Below are 19,400 nucleotides of genomic sequence, written 5' to 3' on the forward strand. Positions count from 1 at the left end.
TATTTAATTTTTTTCCTCAGTGACCAGCATGTCTGCACCAATTGATAGCAGTGTAATAACAAACCTAATTAACATAGCTTTTATTTTTCAAAATGATTTTTGATTAAGCACTAAAAACTGCACTTTGTCACTGTGCTGAAGTGTGCTTGAGTGTTAGCTTGCGTGCAACATTTCTGAAGTGCCATTGTCCTTCCTCACTTGTTGTGCACCATACTAACTCTCTATTTAACGCGTGAACAATTAGGACAGATGCAATTAATGCAAAATGGATAAAGGAGAACTGGTGAAAAGAAAAGCATAAAGAAAACTGGGACAATAGTGGCATAATATTGGCTGAAAAACACATTATATGGGCCTGAATATCAGCCACCACTTCACACACACACCCATGGATCCATGAGCACAGGAGACACTGAACTGTATGTTTTCTGTCAAATACATAAAACATACAAACTCTATGGTCCTACTGTTAATATTTTAGCTGTAATTTTGGAGGGAGAGCCTGATTTTGTGGGTGGACTAAAAAATGGAGAGTCATTTTTTTCCACTCTGTAATTAGGTATTCATCCTAAGACCACACTGGTCACTATCTGCATTCTTCTTCTCTAATTAGCCCAAATTGAGCAATTTGTTTCTCCTTTTAAATCCCAAATCATCCTCTAATCTGCAAGTCATTTACATTCAGAGGAGTGATGGGAAATGACACCGATGGGTGTCCTTCTGCAGCTCTTCATTACACAAGTACATCTGAATTAAATTACAAAGTGCTGCTGATAATTGACGGAGAGGTAAAGGTGCTCACTGGGGCACTTTTTCATTCACGATAACAATATGTTCCCCAAATACCGTTTCTTTATGTTGATATTTGTTGCCTCTCTAACTACAAAATAAAAACACTACATACTAATCCTAAATTCTCCATCAACACCGCACTTATGTATATGTATACGGTCACTTTGATTTCCAGGATTTCCACCATGTTAAACAGATAATGTGATATGCTTCACATAGTGAGCTGTTTCTCTCCTTTTCCACACTTTCAACTTGATTTCATCTGTTGATAAAACTGTGCAGGTGTTTTCTGAAAAAAAGTGTCATCTGTCCTGTCAGTTTTCCAGTATAACCAGCTATTAAAATGGGCTGGAATGATCTGGAACAGCCTTCTAATTTTGTGTTATTCAACCTCTTCATGAAAATTATGGAGGTCTACTAAGCAGTGTGGTACCGTTTAAGGCAAGTTAAACTGGTTAGTTTGCAGTTTTGTGGTGAAATTTACAATAATGCACCATATTGGACTGGTTTACACCAAAGATAGTAAGAATTCATTTACATTTAAGATGATGAAGATAGATTCACTCAGAATTCATTTACATCTTAAGATGATGATTCTGATAGAAGATTCACTCACTGAAGGGCTCAGGTCTTGTCAGGCCCCTGACCAGGGTTGCCCTTGCCTCCTGTTCCAGCCGGCACACCTGTTTCTCATCTACTCATTACCCTTTGGCTGAATCAAGAATCCTTGACCCAACCCAAGAAATCTCTGAGTTGTTTAATCTGAAGAAGGAAGAGCTTACGAAAAAAACAAAGCTGGCCATTGATCATAAAACCTGTGAATCCTCCGCCAATCCAATCTCAGATGTTACCACCACCTGGAAACTTTGCTTGCCTCCTCCAAGTGCAAGTTGCTGTTGTCCAGTTACAGGCAACAGTGTTAGCCACTCCACCACGATGCCATCCAACAGCTCTTTGGACCTTTTATTGTGAGTTTTTTGTGAAAACTTTCTAAACAAAAATTCTACACTTGGAATTAACCCCAGATCTTATATCTGCTTGATTTGTCTATAAGTCTAAAAAAAATCTCTATAATTCCTGGAAAGTGCAAATCTATTTCAAAAACCTTTAAACTGAAGCTGAAAGTCTGCTCCTCATTCACACCTTGATTGTTTGACTTAAAGTTCACTGTGGGTGTGTACACATGCAAAACTACAAAAGCTGCATTTTTGTCAGCTAAACGTATGAACATATCTGTAACTATTACTGCAGAATATGAAGTATATTTGTATATAAATAGACATACTGAATGCTCTAGTTATCAAGCTACCAGATACAAGTCATTAATGAGCTCCCTTTGGTTTCCTTATCCTTCTTGATCCGTGTATCCATCTAGGAACCATTAGATACACAGCTGCTCAGCGAACGTTAATAATCAAGTGTGCAGTTACTTTTGGACGCTTGCAAGTCCATGAATATGTGTTAAAGGGCTGTATCTTCCACAGAGTGTTGCCTATCTTCATGTAAAAATGCTCAAATTAAAGCTGAAACTCAGCATTTCTAAGGTTCAATTTAATGAAGTTTTATTCATATAGCTCCAAATCACAACAGCAGTCACCCCCAGGTGCTTTATATTGCAAGATAAAAACCCTACAACAGCGTATTATCTCTTTTATTTCATACGGAACAAAAAATGTGTGACTGGTTGGATTTCTGCGTGGAGTGTCTGCAAACCTGAGATGAGCTGACTGTATGGAGGATACCACCATGTTCAGACATCGCCATGACACGGGCATGCACATATTGCCATTCAGAACCATTTAAACTGCAATCCACAGTGTTTTTGTGATGTAGCATATTCTTTAAAGCATATGCTGCTGTCTGTCCTGGTTTGCAGTATCAACAAAACTTAAGCAATGCGTGTTTAAAGAAGACAACTATCAGTATAATCTATTTCTTTACTCAAAAATGTCTTTTTCATCATCCTTTAACTCTCACTCCTTTACATTTTTATATTTGATTAACAGCGAGCTACCTGGTATTTATACCTAAATAACTGGTATTTAACTTTTACCAACTCATTTCATTTTAAAGATTTTTAATGGAAGAAAAACATGGATGGCAGGTTATTGTTGGCAGCAATCAAGTAACCTTGAGTACTGGGTTTTTCTGGCTTATGTCTATCTAAGAAAGTATTATTCTGTTACTAAAAGGAATGATGAATACTGCCTCTTACCTCGATTTAACCATAACTCCATCCAAGTCTGTGCGGGCACTGAAAAAGTGAAGGTGACACAGTTGTTTATAGTCAGAACTTGCAGTATATGAGTAAACAGAATGAAAATATGGTGGGTGGGTGTGTGTGTGTGTGTCTATGAGAGAGAGATAGTGACCTTTGCCCTGTTATTGATAACCACAGAATATTGCCACTGGTGCCTGTAATCATTGCCTGTACTGTCTGCAAGTAAAGTGTGTGTCTGTTTCTCTTTGTGCATCTGTGTTCGTGTGTTTTCATTTGTGCACAGATTATAACTGAGGGGGTGCACGTGTCCTTGAGTGTGCGTGTGTGTAGGTAGTGTGTGAGCGGCAGCGTGTGTGGAACATGTGCTGGCGTTCTCAGAGGAACAGCAGGGCTCTAATAAGGACTAGTCCTGGATGGCAGCTGGTAAACTCTGTCCTCAGAATAGGTGTCCTTTATTCACGCACAAAGGAATGCAAATTAGTCCCAGCGCCGAGTGGACACTGAGAACTGATCCACATGGCGCGCACGATCGCTCTCGAACATGCATTGAGAATTGCACCGCAATGCAAGTTCCCGCAATCGAAAGACAAAACAGGCACAGCCAACGACAAGGCCCACCCGCACAGCTGTTTTGTTAGTTCGTGTGCAAATGCGTGTGTGTGAGAGAGAGAGAGAGCGTGCGCGACTGTGAGTCTAAGCACGTGCGGTGACCAAGGGTCACTTTCTGCTTTGGCAACAAAAAAGTCTGGTAGAAGTCTCAAGAGCTCAAACCACACCCACACACAATTAAAGCACTTCATTTTAAAACTCCACCTGAGAGCTGAAGCTTGGAGTACCTACTGGTGACCCCCTCATTGCGCTCGTGTTATTTTTCAGATTCCTCTCAGTGCCTTTGTGTCACAACAGCAGCGCTAAGATGAATATCTTTTATCGGTTCAAACAATAAAGCTTTAGCCCTTCAGCTTGATTTTCAAGTTCATATCCATATGAGGTGTGCACCTTACTGGCAGGTCAAATGATGCCATTATTCCGGGAGCTTTCAAAATTTTTTAATTTATACTAGAATTTGCCACTGTGTTGCAGTAATGTAAGTCCTCATGGTGTATGTCAAGAACCCAAGGCCTTGAAAACAAGTTGATTGGTTAAGAGGGAATGCATAGATGTGTGCTTACATGATGGGAAATGAGCTCTTGAAACCACATACATTGTGTTATTGTATGTGTTGTGAGTGTACTTCAAGACTCATTATGAAAATATGAGGCGTCCATTCAGGAAACTGTATTAGATTTCAGAATGGCATATTAACAGCTTCAACAGTGCTGTGTTATTGAGATGTGCATTTACTTAAAGCTCCACATTTAATATAAATAATAGATAAAATCACCACGCATGCAATGAGCAGGATCACTTGATAAGATTAACCCTTAGTTCCAGTACTGTGCAGAAGTCTTGAGTCACCCCTCATTTCTCTCGATTTTGCTTTGAATTTCTTGTCATTTTTTCAAGTGGTCCTTAGATGTGTTCCCTCATCTTTCAAAGTTTTTCTTTGGACATTGGTTGCTTTTTCACTCACTTTAAGTCAAAGGCTTATACTTCTGTATTTTTACAATTTCTTTTTTCTGTTTGTTGAGCCACTTATCACTACCCTATAAACAAGTCAGCCAACTTTAAATTGTATCTTTATGCACTGTGTTATTAGCAGCCCATTTCCTCAGTTGAATCTATAATCAATAAAAAATAACAACATTTTTGTACCTACAAAATGATTCCCGAGGAGTGTTTTGCAACTCCCTAGGGCAATGTTTTGGTCTTCAGCTCATATTAGCCCAAATTTTATTTCCCATTCATGTTTAAAAGTAAACAGCAATGATTAGCAACGGCTGGCAGATGTAACCAAAGGTGTTGGCTAATAACAGTGTAAGCAGCACTAGCCTTACAAATGTCTGGAGGGTTTGCAATTCTCAATAAAAAGGAACCCCCAAACCTACACTGCATAAAACAATGAATTACTGAATATTAATGTGTCTACATGTCTGCTCCATATCAGCAACTTTAACATGTTAGCTTAATAACTTTAACCCAAAACTTTTTATGACTCTTTTTTCAAAGAGTACTGTTCCAGGCCTGTTAGTCAGCAGCTTAGAAACACTTTATTTCCTCAAAAAAGAAGTAACAAAGTCTCTTCCTCTGTGAAGAATTATCCATCAACAATGGAAACAATTAACAGTTACCAGTTTTGGTGGGAGAACTCATCTTGATAGATACTTTGATGTTGACCCATAGGCTAAAGTCAAAGCAATTCTGTCATTTCGGTCCCTGCATGAGAGCTATCACACTCCAGGTGTTAGGAAGCAGCACAGGAAGCCCATGATAAGAATTTCTATCATGGTGTCATACAGAAAATGATTTCAGCGTCCCAAGACTAGCTTGAATAGATACCCTGTCAGATGCAGCAGTGAAGGTGACCCAGTGAGCTGCCAGTCAGACATCAAAGGGTGCCAGCTGTTTTCTCAAACTGAGGGGGGTGGAAGAGAAGAACGAGTAGGACTGAAGAGGAAGATTGAGATGACACGTCGGATCTCCAGGAGTGTCACTTTGTGTAATGGGTGAGTGGCGGGTATTCATCTGCCTCGAGAGAAAGAGACAGAGAATACTCCACATGGACTTCAATGAGACTTCAGTAATTACTTATTACTGCACATATGGATGAGATGGGGCATGAGAGGACTTGAGGCGCGTGCAGCTCTTCCTCCATCTGAAAACCACCTCCGGGGTGACTTCAAGAACATCCCTATAATGCTCCAAGACAAAAGTCTCATTACAGGTAATTATGGATTGCCTATATCACTGCCTCTCTGCCCCCTCCTCTTTCTCCAAAAGCCTTCTGCCTCACCCTCACTACTTTTATCCTCTCATTCAACAGGAGTAGCAGCCTAGGAGAGGGAAGGAGTGATAGAAAGGGGGGAGGGAAAAGGCTATTACCTGGGAGCAGACGCTGATCATGGCCACTGACGCTTTACTGCACTTCCATTCATGTGGAGTGGCTCACTTGTGGGCAGCAATTACCAACCAAATGATCCAAACTGGGCCTTGTAATGAAGGGGCTGGACTGACTGAGTGACTAGCTGCACTCTTCTTCTGTGCTTGTGTGCAGAGTATCATCCTATGCTTTTAAACAGATTAGAGCTAGTGGGCTTGAAGATATAGGTGTAAGCTTTATGCACGCTTGTGCATCCTTTGCATGGACTAGCAGCAGTCTGAATTCCCTTTAAAAACACGTATCGGTCAAACTGAGCTCTGTTCTGCACACGTCCCTGCACGCTCGCCCCTGCTCCCCTCACACCATGCAATTGTCAATGTGGAGCTGGTGCAACAGGCAAGGCTGTCATCCACAGATCACAGACAACAACGGCGCCTTCCTCAGCCGCCTTTGAAAATGTCACTGTGGGAACAGCATAATCAACCCCATGTCACCACCAGCTGCTCCATTCGGACCACATTAGAATAAACAACAGGCAAGGAAGAAGCAGAGGTACAAAGAGTGGAGACAAGTGCGTACGGAAAGATGATATTGTCGTAGTTTGGCCCAGTGTCAACATGGTGCTCCATCTGTGGCCACTGGTGAACAAGGAGACAGGAAGCACAACTTGAGCCAGTAACTGAAGAGTGGGAGGGGTATAAGGAACTTCTGAAATCCATCTGTGTGATGCATCACAGCCTTTAAGAGCAGAAACTGGTCATGCTATGCTCAGGGAAATCTTTAATTTTGTTTCTCTAATATTTTTCTCAAGATTACAGCACCTTGTGCTGCAGTGCAGGTTCTCCCTCACACCGCTGCCCTTAGTTTTGGATACACTTTTTTTTCATGTGCAAAAAATGTGTGGGCGCAGTTTACTTGCTACAGCGCCGCATTTTCTTTACCAGTTTCTCCTTGGACCAAAAAGAACAAAGAAGCCAAGAAAAGATGGATGAAAACAGAGAAACTCCAAGTACCATGACCACAAGAGCTGTAATTGTTCTTTATAATGAAAGATTTCAGGCAGGGATATAAAACAACAATGGAGCGTCCTTGGAAAACTCAGGCAGATTATGAATGGAGGTTTTGTCATCCTCTTTGACAAAAGACCAGTACAACCTGTACAGAGGAGGCTATGCTTCCAATTTCTCTGAGGTCAAATGCATATCATTGTCAAGCAGGCCAAAATGTAACATGTTGGGGTGATGATGGCTCCAAAAGCCCTAAAAGTCCCAAATTGTGCAAGTCATCCTAAACAAACACAGAGGGACAAAAAAAATCCCACCATCGTCTTCTATAGGCAGTAAATTACATTAAATATAGGTTGTGTAATGCATATACTGCTCCCTATTCATCCTGTTTGAAGTGCCCTCTCACTAGCCAAAATCTCTTCTCATCTCCAGTACCTGTGAATTATACAAAATGATGCGTTCGCCATTGATTTCATCAGTCCACTGTAGTCGCTAGTAATCCCATTATAACATGTCTGTTAGTACAATAGCTAGATATGGCCTGAATAAAGGAAGCCTTTCTTTGCCTTGTCAAAGGTAGGCTGTCTTCCAAATTACTTCTTCAGAAGTTAAAAGGCCCACTGCCTAATCAGTCTATTATACCAGACTAATAGATGACCAGTAATTGCAACTAATAACTTATTACTCATCTACACAAATATTCTAATAGCTTGTATTTAGAAGCCAATTTTTTCAATGGACATAGTGAGAAGGAGGGGGTTCCTATTCAAAAGCCAGACAGACAGAAACACAAAGAAATACTCCCACAAAGGAAGCTTAGAAAGCAACCTGTAGCATGTTTTTTCTTCTCTTAGCTGGATTAATATCTAACCTTATTCTCAGGGATGTGAAACCTCAGCTCGTCTTCATCTCCAGAGATGTCTAGCACCAGGGCTTTGTTTGGTGCTCGGGCCCCTTTTGAGAGAGAGAGAGAGATGGCGCAGGGAATTATAGATAATGTCTTCTATCCTCTTCCCCTGCTAGCCTGCTAGGCCTCAGACACAGAGCTCAGTGGGGACTAGTGAGGTGGATGCACTGTACGTGATTTGAGCTTCGGAAGCCAGTAGTCCCAACAGGGCTCACGGGTGGAAACGCATTTACTCACAGCCAGGTGGCGAGGAGTTACCTATGAGACGTAATAACAAAGTGGGTGCGCTACGTGGGACCCACGCTCCTTTTGTTACATTACATTTTGTTATAGGTCATTCTATAAGCAGAACTGAATGCATGAATTTGAAATGCAAATTAAAACCAGAAATAAATGTCCACATCATTTATTTCCTGCTGCATCAAAGGGATGTAACTTAATTTTTTTTTGAAGGAAAATATTGAACTTTCTGCACTCAGTCCTTTTTAAGAGGTGATGCAAATCCAGAAACGATTTGAACGCATCAAATGAATGAAACCTGCGTACGCATTAAGATGATCTCTTGAAAACCATCCGACCTTTGGTTTTGCTGACCTCATTTTCTAGACGTATGCTAATTTATTCAGAAATAATTCATAATTCCTTTGTAATCTCTAATCATTAGTTGCTCAGCTTGCTAGCATAGTAGTAGCTAGCTAACTAAGCAGGTCTAGCTAATAAACAAATGACAGAGCAGACACTGTTCAAGTAACATCACATAAAAGATGCACTACATTGTTTACCTTCTAAGGCATCGAAATATCTTTCAGAAACCAAACTAAGGGGTAAAAAAATATGTGTTTTTTACTGTAAAACTCTAAATTCATACCTTTTATTTTAGACACTGTCTTTCTAGCAGTTTATGTACTGCAAAGTATTTGACTCTTTTTGAATAATGTAACATTCATTAAAGTAGATTCTTTACTAAGTATGAAAAGCCCAAAAATGGAGTACTTGTTACTTTACTACATTAATCACCACATCTTAAAAAATATGTTAGCACCACATGTTACATCTTTATCTTATAATCAATGCTAATATTCAGTAAAATATAATACTTAACTAGGCCTTTAACCTTTTAATTCTGTCACCTAGTCATGTGTCAAACCTCTGCAATGGAAATGATTATTAGGTTGGTTTTTTAGAAACTTATATCTGTTGCCACTTTCTAATTCTTCATCAGACTATGTTAATGTAGCAACTGTCTGTAACTATCTTCCTCTAACACCAACACAGAGAGAAAGAATTACTGTATGACTGTTTTCCAAGCTGCATTTGTGTTTTACACCACATGACAAGCCTACAACACAAGCAGAGAAAGCAGCAAACTGCCAAGAAGTAGTTCACAGACAGCTTTAGTTGGCTCTGTTGATCATGTGACTCTTGTCTTACAGGTTGTAGAAGTTCAAGATTCTCCCGTTATATCTGTCCCCTCCGGTCCTTGCAGCAGGCTGCCACTCTGTCAGCTGAACACAGTGACATCAAACCAGTATCAACTCGCCATTAAAATTCTATTGCGATTAAAAAAAACGTGTGAAAGACCACAGCATGCATCAGTTCCTTATCTATCAAAAGTTGCAGGTTTAACACACACACGATGAGCACATAAACACACACTCGACTGGATTTACGCCTGGGAGGAAGCATCATTAACAAATATGTTTATTAACCGCAACGCATTGATGACACAATGGGCAGAGTACAATGGGAGTAGTTAAAGGGGCAGGACACACAAAAACCCACTGGGAGTATATAGCCCCCACTGATCAGTGACCTCATCCAGAGTCAGTTTCTCTTTCAAAGGCGGTGAGACCAAAGAGCAGTGGGGCCTTTTCAGCCGTGCAGATAACAAACCAACACCAGACACCCAATAAAGAGACTTCCACTTCATTTAAAAGCAATTAATATTCTCGGCTGGCCGGCGTGATCCCTTTGGTGTGGCAGGTCTGTACACGCCCCCTGCACTGTAATGGAGTTGACTGGTTAACTTTGAGTCTGTGGCCACAGTGCTGGCTGCCCGGGTGAGAGCGCTGATGCGCAGTGTGACACAGTGTTTAGATCGGACTGAATGGGCCTGTCTCACAGCCCAGTGCACTCCAAAAGAGCCTTCACTTCTCCATCTTTTTCTCTATACTATTCTCGCTCTTTCCATCTTTAGCTTTTTCCGTCATTCCTTTCCTGTCCTCTTTCTCTTCTCCACGTTGTCTCCAAGTCTATATTGGCTTTTGTTTCCTTTTTTCCTCCCTTTCTTCCTTTTTTTAAAAAACCTCTTAAGTCGCTCTGAATTGGCTTTCAATAGGAGCAAGGGTTTAAATAGTTAGCCTTTGTAACGTCTGGTAATGATTGTCTCCTGGAGATGTGGAAAGAAAAAAAATGTTCATTTAAGTGCACACATATCCTAAATCCATGCACCTATGCATTTGCACCATGCATTTTAATTCAGCATAAATTAAAATTATGTGATGCATTATACACTTCGAAAGGAACCTTTCAAATTACATATTGATAAAGTTTCAATCGATCAGTTTGCTATAACAGTTAATCTGTTAGGAATCACAGGAAGCCTGGATTTTAGAAACTTGTTTCTATTCCCATTTCCTAGTTCTACCTAGTAAAGAGCTGTTTGAAACTGAGAGTTAGCAGATTGCACATTTTCATATTAGTGAGATATTTAATGGTGTGTAAAGCAGCAGTGCTGTCCACTAAAGGAAAAAACTCCTAAACAGGAAACAACTACGGCATCACAAGGAGGGCAAACAATGTATTAAATGTAATCAGTCATTTGCAACTTTAGCATGCATGTTGTTGTTTTTTTAAATCTAACTATGCATATATGGAGAAATAAGCATCATTCTTAACGTGCGCAATGTCAGATGAGTGGAAAGTATCAGGTTATGCTAGCAGGCATTTATTAAAATGTTCTTTACACTTTCACAGATATACAAGCCCACGGATGATGAAAAGTTTGGCTGTTTTGTAACTCATAGTGTGAATAAATCATCAGTCTAAATGGGAAAGATTTTCACAAACTAATAAAGTGTACTTGTGGTACTTTGATGTACTGTTTTACTGGCTTTTTTGACTTAAGTCAGAGTTCATTAGCACATTTCTTTTTTTTTAGTTTTATTTCTAATTTTAACCAGAACTTGAATCAGAACTATCTACAATGGCATCGGGGCATCTTTACTTAATTAGTACTTAAATCTGTTTGGCAGTTTTATCCAAAATACTGTCAAGTGACTTCATTTGTCATGAGCTGCTTTGTGGCATTGCTTTTAGCTGACAACATAGAGATGTTTGCTCAGTACTGAGAGTAGCTGAGGGCTCTGGCTGGCACTATAGAATAAGAGCAAGCATAGGCAGGGTAACATGTATAATTTACAGGTAATTTCAAATGTAACCCTAACCCCTTTTGCCAGTAATGGAAATAACTTAATAATTATGTCAGGTGTCTCAGTTACTAATTACCTTCTATTGTTTTGGTAGCATTTGCATGCGTGTCATTCTGTCGGTAAACACAAGAGCACAAAATGTTTGATTGAATTCTGATAAAACTGTGTAGGGGTGTAGAGTGGTTTTATATTAACAATCCATTAAAATTTGTCTTACATCCAACAAGGTCTTCAAGGTCAACTCAATGATTTATTGGTTGGAAACTGACCCCAAAAAATCCTTAAAACTTAGAAATAAATTATGGTTATTGCAAGTGTAGTGCGTGTTGTCAACATAAAGAATGTACTGTATAAAAATTTTAAATATTAAAATAGTATAATTTGACCTCTGACCTCTACTTTAAGGTCGATACATTAATCGGAAGGTTAAAATGATACATATAGATATTTAAAACTAGCTTTGTCACTCTCACTTCCATTGTTTGCGCTGACAACATACAGGTATACAGGAAATGATATGGGGAATCTAAAGATTACGTTACATTGGACCTTTGACCTCTTCTTCAAGGTCAATAGTGTCAAAGTTTCATAAAATGTCTTTTATGTATTAAAACTGTGCTTAAAATTCTACTGTTTTTGTTTATATTGGCAACATTTATGAAATGATCCTGGTGTTTCTGGATTCTAAATATCACTTTATTCGTCACATTTGACCTCTGCTCTCATTTTCACATTTCACATATACTTTTCTTTCAAGTCAACCCAAACAGGCATTATTTTTACTGCACCACAAACTTCTTAAAGTACATTAAAAAAGAACAAAGAAAACAAAATTAATGTGTAGGTAAGAGATCATGGAGTGAGCTGGCTTGGTGGAAGTTTGAGCTCCCTGAGTGCTTCTTGTTAGTTTATAAAACACACAAATGAAAACCAATTTAACGGAGTAATACATACCTTTTCACAAGGTAAAAGTCTGAATGTTGAAAGAGCTGCTGGAGCAGTGGGCTGAATATGAGCTTATCAAGACATAGCTTGGCGTTGCAAATGCAAACCCATTGACAAGAGTTTACTGTACCGGGAAGACAACATGTTTGAACACTGAGCTCTGAGGAATGTGTTTACTAGGTTTGCTATTTTTTGTGTCTACTTGCCTGTAATGTCTTAGGCAGCAGTGTGTTGAACTGCCAGGGCCACCACACAATGTAGCATGGTTTTCAATGCAGAACAGCCAAAGAAATGCAAAACGAAACAAAAGGTCTCCTGCTGCAGTTTACTGTTATTTTCAGTCTGTAAAGTAAACTTGGCACTCACTGGGTACACAACAACACAGCAATGAATGCCCTTGAGGATCGAAGAGAAAGGTTTGCCTTCTGAGACCTTGGCCAGTACTCTGAATGGTAATGACTAGTGCATTAGCAGTCGCCTGGTTGTTTAGTAGGCTGAGGGTAATGAGGAAATCAATGGACCACATTCAACAAATATTTAGAGTCTTTTTTAGGAGTAGAACTTATTCACCCTCAGCTCAGTGAACATTACCTCGGGAGTCAAATACCATTCACATAAGTTTAGTTTCAGCACACTGATATAACCATGACTTACCACAGATGTTAGATAATATGTTAACTCGTGGTCTCTTATGGACATAAACAGTCTATCGATAGTAACTTGTAGCAGCCTGTGGGCTTCAATTAAATCCAACTATTCACCCGCCAGTTAGTCGATGAGAGCTAGACCTGCTACTTTTTTGCCTCACACTTGTTCCCTGTCTGTTCAGTCCATCTTCTTCCACAGCGCAGTCCAGAATGTCACAGTTCAGCCCCATTATTTTCAAAATGTCTTCGCTTTGTTTTGGTATAACAGACCTGATTTAGGAGAAGCTTTTTTTTTCAGTCAGAATTCACTGAAGAGTTGCTTTATTGTCACAGCATTGACTTTAATGTAGTAATGTAATGTAATGCATTACATTTATTAGGTTTTTATTTGTCTTACAAACCTTCAGTTATCTGCAAGATGAGCAGGTGGAAAGAAAAAAACTCACACCAGCATTTTTCCTGCACACTTACGCTAGGATCACCTGACTTCAGTTCATGTGCAGGAAGGAGTGGTAGAGCAGTTTACAACTGTTGAGGAGTGGCCATGTGGACATTACATTTTTCTCTGTAACATGAATAGACAAGGGCACAATGGTAAGGTCCAATCTGTGCACTAGCAGAAAACAGCTATCCACTGCTGGCGACACAAGACTGACTCTCTGCAAGCATCTGCACAGACAGCATGCTAGCACAAAGCTAGCAAGAACCAGTGAAAAAGCTGTTTGCTGACACTAGTGGCACTGTAGACTCAATTTCTGCCTCTACCTTTTTCTGACACTGCACAAATAACTTTTTCTGGGTAGTTTTAAAGTAGCGTATAGCATTACTTTTTTTTTAAAGTACCAAGTAATGTGCAATACATTATTTATTTTAAATACCAACGCCAACAGTGGTCCACTCACACATGTTTATATTCAGTTGGGGTCTTGCTCCAAAGTCAGGGCTTAAATCTAGAGGTGACCTCAGAGTTTGGACCTATAGACATTATAAAAGGTGGACAGGTGGACATGACATCACCCACTGGTTTGCAGAAGTCTCATATGGAAAGCCTCAATTTCAGTGCTTTCACTATTTTATGAGAGGGGGGGTCAGAATCAGAATCAGGAGTGGATATGACTATGAAGATGCCGCTTCATTGGCTGAGGACTTTGCAAATCCTTAGCCATTCAGGATACCAAGGCTAATCTTCATTTTTGACACTTAGAACAACCACAGTTTGCAGGATGGACTTTTTTAGTATCATCGTAAATAAGACTGAGCCTGTGTACTCAGTGGGAAAGTGATTACTGAGGTCGGGCCCAAAAGACTTTTTTTGCAAGTTTTTTGCAACCACAGTGATGGTGACAGCCAATTAAAAAAAAGGCAGGTTTCATTTTAATATTGGATTCACTTTTCAGACCCGAGAACTACTCTATGTCCGTCTTTTATACTGTCTGTGTTTGGAACATTCCTCTAAATCTATTTTTATAACACATTTGTATTTTTACCTATACTAATTTTAGTTTTTAAGACTTGTGTATTCTCTCTCTTCTGAGACATTCAGGTTTGTGGGTGTGTACGTATACCAGCAGCTAGTACACTAAGAGCAACCTTAGTTTTTTTTGAGCTTGGTGTTCTTCTTACATGCTCTTTATAATCACGTGTGTATGTCTGCTCAGTTTGGTTTACCTGCTCAGGGAGAGAAGGCTGCCAGCAGGACTTCTAACGCTTCACATCCACTTCATCAGATGTCCATCATGTCAAGGAGGAGCCTCGTGTCTGCACTGGATGGATGCTTCACATGCTGAGCATCAGTAGAAGACCACAGTTTATTTGACTTGGTAGCACAGTCACTCTCACGTAGCCACAATATCCTCACTAAAACCTGTCATTAATGTGTATTTGAAACTTGCACATAAACAGACTCCCGAGCTGACAGAGCTGACTGCTTGATGTGACAAGATGAAACAATAGGCATTATAGTTTTCAGAAACCTGCGCAAATGAAAATTCATCCTCATTATTCATGACATCAAACAGGGCTGGGGGCCCTGAGCAGGCTCATTTGCAGCTGAATGTGGGAGCCGGTGGAGACAGTGGCCTGTTTAGCATGTGTTTGTGTTGCAGAAGTGGTGGAGGGACAGAGGAGGAGAGGGTACCAGTGGGCCACAGCTGGTGTGCCACAGTCTAAACCTTCTACCTGCTGCTATCACAACTGACAAGCTGGGCCGTGATCAGGGATTAATAGTCTCTCTCTGACTTAAGTTGAGGAAGTGGACTCCCACACAGCAGTCTGCCTGCTTCACCGACTGAGCCAAAGTTGTCAGCTTGTTTCACTGGCTGTACATCTCGTGCTCGTCCATCTGTCCATTTTTCTGATTACAATTTGTGTCCCTCCTTTTACCTCTTTGTGCAACTCCCTACAGATATGTGCGTGCATGTCAACATGCATCATTTTCCTTCTGCGCTCCTTTATGTATGTCCTCTCACATGTGTGTATTTCTTCTCTCTCTGCAGCTCTGTGAAACCAGCTGTGTGTGTTTACTCTACCTGGTTTACCTGCTCCAGGAGAGCAAGCTGCCTGCAGCCACTCTGTTGCTTGACATGCCGGCTGACAGACTCCTGTCATGGCTATGAGGACTGCTCATCTGCTACATGATTTTGCAGACATCATTTGTACGGCTAGGTAGTGTGCACACACGATTCTATTTGTTTGATCTCTTTCAAGCTCTGTCTGACCAGTTGTGCATGCTGGCTCTACCTGCTTTCATTTCCTGGTCTACCTGCTCCAGGAGAGCCAGCTGCCAGCAGCAGAGCAGTCAGGCAACATCAGCTCTGTCACGTTGAGAGACTGAGACAAACATTCGCTGTGTCCTTTTCAGAGTCATGATTTGTTTTAGCAGCCATGCTTGACAACAAAAAATAACAGTATGCTGAAATATTCAGCTGTGCAGAAAACACAGTTCTTTGCTACATGCTTTTTTTTTTAAAGTCTCAGCAGTGGATTTTTCCCTTTACAGACTGGTGAACATAAAAAAAAAACGTGGGCCTTGGCCTTGAAATAACAAAACAGCAACATCACATTATGCTAGTATTTCTTTTTGCCTTGCCTTGCTTGTGGGAAATGCAGGTGCTTCAGTAAAAAAAAAACATTAATGGTATTGAAGAAAAACCTATTTCTTAATATTCGGTAATGAAAGCTGTTATGTGCTTCATACAGTGGTTCCTGCTCTTTGGTGTCTGTGCTGATTCTGACCCAGTTCTTTGCAGGTTTTATTCATGCTATTGATTCTCTTTTACACATAAATGAGTGCCCGCCATCGTGGAGCTGGATTTGAATGCCATTTGTGTAGGTGTCCCAAGACTACGTGGTTCTAGCGGGGATTTATTTTGTCCTCGATCTGAGCAGAACAGCTACTCAGATCAGATCTTCCGTCGAGAAATCAATAGATGTGTTTTTAAACCGACCTAAAATGTTCAGGGCTGAATTTTGAAACTGCCTCAGATTTTTGAGGTGGACTTCTTGGAGAGGAGTCCATTATAAACCACACCTGGATTGTGCATCTCTCTCTGTTGCCTCCATTATTGTAGGGTCTTTACAATACAATATAAAGCACCTAGAGGCAACCGTTGTTGTGATTTGGCGCTGTATAAATGAAGCCGAACTGAACTGAACTGTGATGATGATGTTGGGATACACATGAAACCACTGGTTCAGTGATACTGCACAAAACTTTGTGTTGATCTGAATGCCTGCACCAACCCCCCGTATGTTGGAAAGGGATGGAATTTCATTCATGATGACTAAAGAATTGAAGAAAAAAACTTTAAAATATAAATAAAAGGTCTGCCCTGTTAAAATCTTCCAATTACCTTCTCGTGAACAGTATTCGTCGGGACTTTTTATTTACTTGAAAATTCCAAAGTGTTTTCAGAGTTCTGCAATTGTGAACTCACTGAATTGGGATTTAAGCAGACATCGCAGAAAACATTTTTTCAAAACCTGGTCAAATAAAACCAGACATAAGAGAAACAAAGCTGTATTTTGGGCGTCCTGACACATTAATGAAGACACACTCACTCAGCCCAAAGCTTTGATCGAGCTACCACCTGATAGAGCCATCCTAACGCACTGCACTTTCCACTGTGACAATAAAAATCTGAAATACACGTAGCATCAAGTTTTTTACGCATCTGTCAGGTCTTACACTGTAGCAAGATTTTGCGTGCTGTTTTCAGGGATTAATGCGCCCAAGGTGATCCGACAGGAAGGCAGGGCAGGTGTGAACAGCTGGTCTCGAGAGACATGATAACAGACCAAAGGAACGCAACAACCAGGGTGAGAGAACGCATAAACCGATGATGAAAACACAAAACTGCGAGAGAGATGTTTGTGATTTGAAGAGAAAATTTCAAAAATTCCTTTGCTATTCTCCAAAAAAATAAGAGAACCTTGAGATTTTTTAAGCTTTATTTTGTTGTTGCCAGTAGGAAAAAATCGGGCTCTTCAGTATTGTGTGGGCAAGTTGAACCTGTTATGGTGTGCAACACTGAATATAAGGAAAGGTCAAATAACACACAACAACTTTTTTTTTTAAAAAAAACTGCTGAAATCATGAATCTGAAAAGGTCAAAGCATAATTTCTGTCTTTCTTTCTTCTCGTTTTACTTCTTTCACTCTTATTATTTTTAATTTTAAGAATTATCAGATGCAGTGAAGGAGTAGAATTGGTCACATCCCATTACCACGTAAGCATATGTGTTCAAATTTTATACTGACACTTCAATGCAAGGCATGTCAGTATTGGGGTGGCTGTAGCTCAGGTGGTAGATCAGATCACCTACTAATCAGAAGGTTGATCCCTGTCTGCTCCCGACTGCATGGCCAAGATACTAACCCCAAGTTCTCTGTCAGAGTGTGAATGTTGGATAGAAAGCACTTACATAGAAAGAGCATAGAGAGCAACTTGTGTAAAGTGCTTTGAATGCTTAATTCGAGTAGAAAAGCTCCACATAAGAACCAGCCCATTTACCACAGTTTTGCATTGCGGCCATGTGGAAGCAACGTAGCTACGTGATCATGAGACATATTAGAGTTCCTTTTTTGTTCAGAATAAACCCAATAATGGTGGATTGAGGGGAAAATAGGAGAAGGAGGATTCATCATGTGGGGATTATGAACATTCTGGTCAGCCAGTGTAACAGTTGCTGAGATCATTCACATTTAAGACTGTGGGAGTCTGACTGACAGACACTGTTGTCCATAGGGCCCAGTAGTGGCATTGCTAATCGTCGTGTGCAGTGTTCTTTCAAGAAAACGTCCATCTCTTGATTAAATCGGTGTGATCTTTTAGTGCTAAAGGCGTTAAAGACTTTATTTTGGTACGTTTGACTTTTTTTTACTACAAGTAACAACAGATGTTTGACCGTTTGTTTGTTACTTGTAGTGTAGCTCTATAACACACACTGGCTTTCTAGCTTAAAGGCTTTCATATAGAGAATACCTCATGCTAAAAGAGTGCCCTGTAGTTTCTTATTGACTCCAACTTTGAGAGTGCTACAGCATAAACTTTTAACCAGCTAATAGCCAACCTACTCTCCTGTTCAGTAACGTCCTCTAACATGACTGGAAAGAGGGCACGATCATGGACTGTGGAAAAGAAAAGTATGACCTCTGGGGTGCTTGTGTCTTACAAATGTTTTTTCATGCAAGGATATGAGATGATGCTAGCGCGATAGCATGCTAAACTTTAGCAGATATCTCAGCAACTGTTTGTTCTTCATAATTATCTGGTGTTCAGTTCATTGTGCTTTTAACTTCCTCTAAACTAGCAGTCTTAAATGTCTATGCAAACTCCTGACAGGCCTGTTAGTTGCCAGGGTGGATGGTCATTTTTATATAGCCTTCATCCTGGTATTTGCAATCACGCTATTAACAATTCTTTGGCCTTCGATTGTCAGAAGCTGTTGAATAAAAGTGAAATTAATTTAGTCATTCCTCTAAGGGAAAAGCAAAGATAAAGGCACGGAACTTTAAGCTGTTTCAAATGACTCCTCTGTCATTTGTTATCACTGATGCTTTTTAAAGCATTTAAGTGCTGCGTTCATTTTGAAAATCCAAAAATAGATGAGAAACAGGCCCTCAAACTTATCATTGAAGGTCTCCTCCAAGCAGTGCAGCAAGAGATTTCATTCAACTATTCATTCCAGTCCCTTCTTAGTAAATATATCCAGTCCAACATCACTTTTATTTCTCTTATGAAAGCGATGGATGGACACAGTCTTTGTGTCCTTGTTGTAATCATACTCTTTTTTTTCTGTACACATGCCCAGAACGTTCTGTTTGTGTTATGGATGATAACCGGTGCTGAGTTTTGCATTGCTTTATATTCAGCCTTTTGCAATGAGAGGGTGCAAAAAAAAAACCCAAAGCACTTCCATTTGAAATGATTAAAGATATTTAGATCACTTTTAAATCCATTAGTTTAAAAT

General features: G+C 40.0%; 1 protein-coding gene across 2 annotated transcripts in view; it reads left to right on the forward strand.

Annotated features, from left to right (window-relative positions):
- Positions 1-1,558: 1,558 nt before the first annotated feature.
- usp45 (ubiquitin specific peptidase 45) overlaps positions 1,559-19,400 on the forward strand; it is a 79,793-nt gene continuing 61,951 nt past the window's right edge. For both annotated transcript variants that reach the window (XM_039619448.1, XM_039619449.1), the window contains exon 1: positions 1,559-1,760. In XM_039619448.1, the coding sequence (XP_039475382.1) occupies positions 1,637-1,760 (124 nt within the window). In that variant the 5' untranslated portion in view covers positions 1,559-1,636. The remainder of the gene's footprint in view (positions 1,761-19,400) is intronic.

Source organism: Oreochromis aureus, linkage group 11, assembly GCF_013358895.1.
Source record: "Oreochromis aureus strain Israel breed Guangdong linkage group 11, ZZ_aureus, whole genome shotgun sequence".
Lineage (NCBI taxonomy): Eukaryota > Metazoa > Chordata > Actinopteri > Cichliformes > Cichlidae > Oreochromis > Oreochromis aureus.